At 34.5% G+C, this 9,596-nt stretch overlaps 1 protein-coding gene across 1 annotated transcript; it reads left to right on the top strand.

The window, feature by feature from the left end:
- The first annotated feature begins 282 nt into the window (after positions 1 to 282).
- LOC120092663 ((S)-N-methylcoclaurine 3'-hydroxylase-like protein) lies at positions 283 to 8,909 on the top strand. Its single transcript, XM_039050809.2, is given in 3 exon segments — positions 283 to 1,369; positions 8,256 to 8,643; positions 8,646 to 8,909. Coding segments are annotated over 3 exon segments (1,365 nt in total). The 5' UTR covers positions 283 to 487; the 3' UTR covers positions 8,741 to 8,909.
- The last annotated feature ends 687 nt before the right edge of the window (positions 8,910 to 9,596 follow it).

Genomic DNA, 9,596 nt, shown 5'->3' with positions numbered 1-9,596 from the left:
TTGCAAAATTTTCATAAAAGACTGTTAGCGTTGCGATGCTACCTTCATTCGTGCATACCTTTGTCTTTTCTTGAACATTTTTATTAAATTTTTTTAGAGTAACAAAATAATCTATTCCGTAACATTCAAAAATTATTTTTTTTTTCAATATTCCTATGAACATTTTTATTAAATTTTCTCTACGAACAATAATGTAGTCCAGCTTGCAGTAAAAAAATATAAACAATCCTTTAAAAGAATCTTGACGTGGCAAAATTTTGTTCAATAAATGTCTAGACCGTACAGAGATGCCATCGAAAGAGAGGATTTTCGAGTACTATCTACTACAAAGAAAAGTCTACTACTCCCATTAATTACTTAACACATCATAGCTTATTCTAAAGTATGTGCTATAAAAATACTAGAAATTTTCTTGATCCAAACACAAAATTTTTTCTTTTTCAATAAGAGATTGGTCTGAAACTTCCATATTAATTCTAAGCCAAAGATGGTGATTCCTTCATTTACCTTTCTTCTTCCTTCTCTTGTTCTTCTTCTACCTCCAATTTTCATTTTTCTTAAACACGTCAAATCTCGATCTCCAAAACAACTCCCACTTCCTCCAGGTCCAAAGCCATGGCCAATCTTAGGAAACCTCCTACAAATTGGCCAAAATGCTCACATTTCCATGACTCAATTTGCCAATATCTATGGTCCTCTAATCTCCCTCAAGCTTGGAGCTCAGCACCTTGTTGTTGCTTCTTCTCCGGCCGCTGCCACTGCAATTCTCAAGACGCAAGACAGCCTTCTCTCCGCTCGATACATCCTTCAAATGACCCCTGATAGAGCTCTCAACGATCACTGCTCTCTTGTTTTCTCCCCTGAATGTGGCCATCGTTGGAAGAATTTGAGGTCCATTTGCAAAGCCAATATGTTTACAGCCAAAGCAATCGAATCACAAGCTTGTTTGAGAGAGCAGAAAATGAAGGACTTGGTGGAATTTCTGGACTCAAAACAGGGATCTGTTGTGGAGATTAAAGATTTGGTCTTTACCTCTGTTTTTAATACACTTTCTAACTTGATTTTCTCAAGGGATTTGCTTGGTTTTGTTGGTGATGGATTTAATGGGATTAAAGGGCCTTTCAAGAATCTGATGGATTTGGGCTTGACCCCAAATTTAGCTGATTTCTACCCTTTGTTGAGAAGCTTTGATCTTCAAGGTCTTAGAAAGAAAGCTGCCATTTATAAGAATCAAGTTGATTCTTTGTGGGGAATTCTTATTAAAGAAAGAAGAGAAATCCATGGTCAACAGGGTTCATCTTCAAGTGACTTCTTGGACGTCTTGATTCAAAGTGGATTCACTGATCAAGAAATTAACACCTTGATTGTTGTAAGTATAAATACACCCTTTTAACCGCTTTCAAATACCTTTTCTAGTACTTAAAAAATTATTAGTTTGTGAGTTTGGTCATTTTTTCAACATAGATCTTAACATGTCTCTCAAAATAATATTTCTTTAGATTCACTATTCTTTAATTGTTTTTGACGGAATATCTGTTATATTTGGATTTTTTGTATGGATGACCCAATTTATGTTCCAATGATGTGGAATGACCTGAATTTTGAAAACAATGAATACTAACCTTTTGCTATGTCACGTCACATACAACTTAAATTGCACTCGCCACTTTCTTGATAGTATCCAAACAATATAACAACAATCCATTAGGATTTCCTCCAAAACAATGAACCAGATAATTGTTCTCCAAAACACCACAAATAAATCACAAAATAATCATCAAGCAAACACCACAAATAAATCACAAAATAATCATCAAGCAAACAATCAACAATAAGCAGTAATAAACCATAAAATTTTGGAAGACTAAAAGCAAAGAGCACACACGAATTATACGTAGAAAACCCATTCGATGTGAATAGTAAAAACCACAGGACTTGTGAGGAGTCCAACATTGTCAACTTCTCTTATTTATGATAAAATTTTGGAAAAAAGAACCCATATTAATCATACAAAGGTTTACAATCCACCAATACTTTCATACATAAAAGATGAACATTTGAGAGATAAAAAAGAATGAAAATCATCCAGTTTTCTAGATTATGTCTAATAACAATTATGGACAAATCAGAGCTCCAAACAACGATCCAACCGTTCAAAACGGGACATTATGTGTCCCGAACAGGTTGACCAGATTTTAGTACGCTTCAACGGTTCAAACTCTAAAAATCAACAATTTTGTAAAAGATGTCGTTGAAAAATCGAATTATTGTCTTTCTCTTCATGTTCATACCTCTTTTTCACTCTCTTTTCCCTTAGGTCATCCTCATATCACATAAAAGAAAATAAATAACTTTCAAGATGAGCCAACCAAAAAAATTAGCCCCAATTGAGCTCACAAAACACGAATTTTAAATAAAGTCTTGCTTGTTCAATAAGTGGGCTAGACACCCGCAAGAATCTCCCTCTCTAGTCCAACATGGGGAAGACTCAATCACATCCATGATCACTTGAACCTCATCCCGACAAGCTTACTACAAAACTCAATCTTGCGTTTGGGAACTACGTTAGTTAACATATATGCACTATTCTTGTTAGTATAGACTTTTTTCAAATTCAATCTCTTCTCTTCAATAACATCTCGTAACCAATGATATCTAATGTCAATGTATTTAGTACGAGCATGATACATTGGATTCTTGCTCAAATCCATAGCACTCTGCTTGTCACACAATATTAGATACTCACCTTACTTCAAACCCAACTTTTGAAGAATCCTTTTAAGCCATAACATCTCTTTGCTTGCTTCCATTACTGCAATGTACTCTGCCTTAGTTGTGGAAAATGCTACGCATTTTTGTAGCTTGGATTGCCATGAGATAGCTCCCTCGGAAAATGTAAACACATAACCTGAGGTAAATTTTCTGTTATCAAGATCACCTGCCATGTCTACATCAGTATAGCCTTCAAGCATAGGTCGCCACCTCCATAACATAAACTCAATTTAGAGGTGCCCCGCAAGTATCTAAAAATCAACTTCATTGCTTCCAAGTGAGCATTACTTGAGTTGGATAGAAAATGACTCACTAGACTGACTACATGTATAATATCAGGTCTCGTACAAACCATAGCATACATCAAAGAACCAACAATAGAAGAGTGAGGAATGGATGACATAACTTCTTTCTCTTTCTCTATTATAGGGCAAGTTTTGTTACTTAACTTAAAGTGAGTTGCTAGCGGTGTACTAATAGGCTTAGCATGCTTCATATTGAACCTTTTTAGCACCCGTTCAATATACTTCTCCTGGGATAACCACAATTTTATAGCTTTCCTATCGCGAGCAATCTCCACACCTAAGATTTTCTTTGCAGGACCAAAATCTTTCGTGTCAAATAATTTGGACAAGTCTTTCTTCAAATTTTGAATCATATCTATATCTTGTCCAACTATCAACATATCATCTACATATAAACGAAGAATGATGAAGTTTCTTGTAGGGAACTTTCTAAAATAAACACAAGAATCAGCTGTAGTTCTTTTGTAATTATTGCTTATCATAAACGAATCAAATTTCTTGTACCACTATCTTGGTGCCTGTCTAAGCCCATAAATACTTTTCTTCAACTTACAAACAAGTTTATCTTTCCCTTTTTCTTCAAATCCTTTTGGTTGCTCAATGTAGATCTCTTCATGCAAGTCGCCATGTAAAAGTGATTTTTACATCAAGTTACTCTATCTCAAGATCAAGACTTGCTGCTAATCCCATCACTATTCTGATAGATGTAATTTTGACTATTGGAGAGAAGATCTTATCAAAGTCAATGCCTTTTTTCTGGTTGCATCATTTAACTACTAATTTGGCTTTATACCTCACTATCTTCTCACCATTCTTCTTATACTTGAAAATCCATATGTTTTTCAATATTTTCTTGCCCTTTGGAGGTTTCACTAGCTCATAGGTTCTATTCTTTTACATGGAATTTATCTCCCCTTCATTGCATCAAGCCACTGGTCTTTTTCATCACGAGACAAAACCTCTTGATAGTTCTCTAACTCTCCATCTTCACTAACTAGAAGGAACTCTGAGCTTGGATACCTTGTTGAAGGTTTACGCACTCTGGTGGACTTTTGAGCTCGAGTATCCTCCACTTAGGGAATAAGTTGCTCCCTCTACTCGAACTTCTCCTTGAATCGCTTCCTCATATGCATTTTCCTCATCAATTTCTTCTTCAGATAAAGACTTATCAAGATAATCATCATCAACATGATCTGGTATATTACCATTAGATTGTGTCACACCAACATCATCATGTACATCATCAACATTCTCATTTGTTGGCTGAACAACAGAAGAAGTAGAAGTAAAATCATTAGTAGTATCAAAACAAAACTTTGAAGTAAAAGTGTACCTTGTATATTACCATCAACATGATCTGGTATATTACCATTAGATTATGTCACATCTTTCTCATGCTCAAAGAATACTACATCTCTGCTTCTCTCTACCTTTTTCTTTTCTGGATCATAGAGCCTATAACCATACTCTTCATCCCCATATTCAACAAAAACACATGGATTGGTCTTCGAATCAAGCTTTGATCTCTGTTCCTTAGGCACATGCATGTATGTCTTGTTGGCAAAGACTTTAAGATGCAAATAAGTGGGATTGTGTCCCTTTCATGCTCTCTCTAGAATTTCTAGAACAAGAGGAATTGATGAAGATCGATTAATCAAATACATGACACATAGCACTGCTTCACCCCAAAATGTCTTAGGAAGATCAGATATTCTAAGCATACTCCTCACCTTTTCCATAATGGTTTTGTTCATCCTCTCATTAACTCCATTGTGTTGTGGTGTGTCATGCTCTGTCTTCTCATGTCTAATGTGATGTTGTGAACAATAATACTTGAACTCATTCAAAGTATACTCACCACCATTGTCAGATCAAAGACATTTTAATTTTCTTTTGGTCTCCCTTTCTACCATGACATGAAACTTCCTAAAAATCTCGAACACTTGGCTTTTTATCTTCAACATATACATCCAAGTCCTTCGAGTAGAATCATCAATAAAAGTGACAAAATATTTATTACCACTAAGTGACTCCACCTCAATAGGCCCACAAATATCACAATGTAAACTCCAATTTTCCCTACCATCTAGCGAATTTCCCAAAAAATGAAATTTTATGTTGCTTACTTGCTAAACAATGATCATAAGGGTCAAGAGAAACTGTTTTATGAATAGGAATAAGAGATTTACCTGGCAACAGTTTAATCCTCTTATCGCTCATATGCCCTAGCCTTTAGTGCCATAAATTTGGAGAATTTTTTTCTTCTATTGCATTCAACTCAAAAGAACATATGCTCAAGTTTGTTTTATACAAAGAGCAACATAACTCACCTCGAGCAACTATTATTGAATCCTTAGAAAATTTTCATTTACTATAACAAAAGGTATGTCGAAATCCTTCTTGATTAAGAGCATTTGTAGACAACAAGTTAAGGCGTAAATTAGGAATATAATGCACAATTTTTAATGTAAGCGTGTACCCAACACTTGTCTTCACATGAATATCACTTAACCCAACTATGCTAGCCGAGCATTCGTTTCCCATCTTCACACTACCAAAATCACAAGTTTCATAATTCATGAAATACTTTCTTTTGGGAACATAATAGTATGAAGCACCTAAATCTACCACCATTCTGTGTTTGAATTCTCTACATGATGACACTCACTGGTTGCACAAATCAAGGTGATAACATTATCACTCCGAGAAATAATTGTTGTAGTATTTTTATCATTTTTCTCTTTTTGTGAGACGTACTTCTTACTTTGTTCTTTCTTCCAACGATAACAAAACTTTTTTATACAGCTAGACTTGTTACAGTAATGACATATCCTAGTCTCTTTGTCTCTAGACTTTGGCCTCCCTTTTGAGTTACAACGGTATTTAGGCCTCTTACTCATGTTTCTTCCACGATCATCAACAACAAGAGTTGTGAATTATCAACTCCCATCTTCTTTCTTCTTATCTCTTCATTAAACATGCTTTGTTTGATAACATCCAAAGACAAAACACCTTCTAGAGTAGAGATACTAATAATCACAACCAAGGTTTTCGAACTGTCTGGTAAAGAACTCAACAAGAACAAAACATGTAATTCATCATCAAAATCAATCTTCATAGTAGTCAGCTTACTAATAATATTCTGAAAGTCACACAAATGCTCAGAACAGATTTCTCACCCTTCAATTTCAAATTAACAAGTTGTTTAATTAAAGAAGCTTTGTTATTTATGGTCTGCCTTTCATAAAGACCTTCCAATTTTTTCCAGAACTCATATGGGTCAAACTCTTTAGATACATGGTTTAAAATGCTAATATCAACCCACTGCCTAATAGTTGCTAAAGTTTTTCTCTTTAACTTTCCTCAATCTTTTTCTTCCATTTTATCTGGTTTTGCAGGTTTAGAAATTGTGTCATATGCTTTTGTGGTTGTTTTAATGGGATCAAACAAATAACAAATCCTTCATCATCGGTCTCCAGATGGAATAATTGATTAGTGTCAACTTTATTATTGAACTACCTCCCTTATTACTAGTAGACTCCATAACAATGATTAAATTAAAACTCACTCTGATACAACGTGATAGGACCCAAAGAATATAACAACAATCCACTAGGATCTTCTCCAAAATAATCAACCAAATAATTGTTCTCCAAAATACCACAAATAAATTTTTTAAAAAAATAATCACCAAACAATCAACCAAAAATGGTCAGCAATAAATCACAAAATTCTGGAAGACTAAAAGCAAAAAGCACACACGAATTATCTGTGAAAAACCCCTTCGATGTGAAGAGTAAAAACCACGAGACTTGTGAGGAGCCCACCCTTGTCAATCTCTCTTGTTATGATAAAATTTTGGGAAAAAGAACCTCGATCAGCATACAAAGGTTTACAACCCACCAATACTTTCATATATAAAAGATGAACACTTAAGTGATAAAAAAGACTAAAAATCACCCAGTTTTTTTATTCTGTTTGACAGCAATTACGGACAAACCCGAGCTTCCAACAATGATCCAACCGTTTAAAACAAGACTCTATGTGTCTCGAATAGGTGGACTAAATTTCAACACGATCCAACGGTTTAAAATATATATTTTGATAACTTTGTGAATGTTATTGTTGAAAAATCGAACTGCTGTTTTTCTTTCCGATTTTCTGCCTCTTTTCACTCTTTTTTCCCTTAGGTCATCCTCATATAACATAAAAGAAAATCTAGGACTTCAAGATGAGCCAACCCAAAAAATTAGCCCCAATTAAGCTCACAAAATACAAGTTTAGAATAAAGTCTTGCTTGTGCAATAAGTGAGCTAGACATCCACAACATTTCCCTCTTAGCCCTCACAATTATGCTGCCTTCTTCCTTCCCTCCCTCACTCACACTTGTCACCATTGTTTGACCATTCATCATCCACTTCAAGGAACGCTCATACTATTGCTTCAAGCCACCGACTAATAGTTCATCACCCACTTTGACAAATCTCATGCTTATTTGTTATAAGCACACGGATTTGAGGAAGGAACACAATTAAAAAGTTGAAAAACACAGGAAGAAAAAAGGTCTTGACTTCAAAGGGGACCAGGTCAGTCATAGCTTGTTTTGTCATGGTGGAATGAGAAAGAAAAGAATGTCGATCGTTTGCGAGAAGAAAAAACAAGAGCCTGATGATTTTCTCTGCCCCAATGTTTGAAAACAAGAAAGAAAAACAAGAGCGTGAGAGGATTTGAGGAAAGAACTTGAGCAAAAGGGACAGAGAAATTAGTGAGTGCAACCTAAGTGGTATGTGATACAAGAAAAATATTAGTATTTATTGTTTTAAAAAATTCAGGTCATTCGACATTAGCGCAATGTAAATTGGCTCATCTGTACAAAAAACCCATTGGACTTTATGGTTTCATGTTGAGGATTTCCATGTTGAAAAGACGAGAGACCTCACAATCTTTATAACATATTTGAGTTATTACTCCTGTTATTACCAAGTATACCTACCTATATTTGAAGCCCGAAGTATACCTATATTTGAAGCTCGAAGTCTCTAACTTGTGGGGCATGTCATAACAGTTGCAAGCTCTCTTAATTTTTTTGACATGGAATTCTCAACAAATCCAAAGACAGTTAATTTGAAGCTCAAATTTGAGACAAATAGATTTGTAATAAATCTATTATTATTACAGGAATTATTATCTGCAGGCACAGATACAACTACGACAACAGTAGAATGGGCAATGACAGAGTTATTGAAGAACCAAGACATACTAAACAAAGTACAAGAAGAAATAAAGAAGGTAACAAAGGAAAGCCCTATTTTTAAGCTTCCTTATCTATGGAAATGTGTGAAAGAAACTCTCAGACTTCACCCACCTGCCCCATTTCTTCTTCCACGTTTAGCTACAAAGGATTGTGAAGTTATGGGATACTCAATCCCAAAAGACACTATGATTTTTGTCAATGTTTGGGGAATTGGGAGAGACCCTTCAATTTGGGAAGATTCTCAATCATTCAATCCAGAAAGATTTGGTGTTGGTTCTGATAATGTAGATTTTAAAGGTTATGATCATAGGTATTTGCCATTTGGAGGAGGAAGAAGAATTTGCCCTGGTCTTCCAATGGCAATTGTGCAAGTGCCTTTAATATTAGCCACTTTAATTTACAACTTTGAATGGTCACTTCCTAATGATGAGGATTTATCAAAGATTGATTTTAATGGAAGGCTTGGTGTAACATTGAAAAAGGAAAAGCCTCTTAAACTTGTTCCTAAAAGGAGGATTTGAAATGATTATCGTCATTGAGTAACATTAATAATAAAAAGTTTATTATTTACATAAATACATGCTTGTGCTAATTTCTCTGTTCTATTTTTTATTATAGAAAATGTCAAATTATTTCTTTATGAAGACGATAATAATTTGTTTGTTCAATATGACACAAAGTTGCTTTCTTTTACTTAAAATGCCTTGGACAATGCCTAAATGTATAAGATATTATAAATGTGACTAAACTTGTTTTTCGATTGAAGTCTCTAAATTAGATCTAGACGAAATTATCCTAGAGTATACTTTCTTTTTATTTAGCAAAGAAAATAACTAATTTATGATTTATTGGTAGAAACAAATTTGTTTGTTTTTAGTTTACGTGATTTACTATTTCGGTGCCATATCACATTTAACATAGAAAAATCAATATGGAAGCCACAAAAAACAACGAAAACACAATGCAATTTTAGTTCATCATCTATATTAAACTTATTGTGTCCAGTATGAGTAGTAGGGGTGTGCAAACCAACCAAAAAAAAAATACTCGAAAACTGGTCGAATCGTCGTCATTCGGTTGGTTTTCTAGGTTTTCCGATCGGCGGCGGTTCTTTCAAACCTAAAAACCAAAGATAAGCCGGTCGAATGGTCTAAAAACCCACGATACTACAAAAATATTGTTTTTTTGATGTTTTCTAAATGTCAAGTGTCACTTTTCTTGACGTTTTAAAAAATGTCAAGAAATCCAGTGTCAAGAATGTGAAT

Source organism: Benincasa hispida, chromosome 12 (assembly GCF_027475165.1).
Source record: "Benincasa hispida cultivar pf3 chromosome 12, pf3_genome.v1.1, whole genome shotgun sequence".
Classification (NCBI taxonomy): Eukaryota; Viridiplantae; Streptophyta; class Magnoliopsida; order Cucurbitales; family Cucurbitaceae; genus Benincasa; species Benincasa hispida.
The sequence above is the reverse complement of the archived record's forward strand: the minus strand, read 5'-3'. Positions and strand labels throughout refer to the sequence as shown.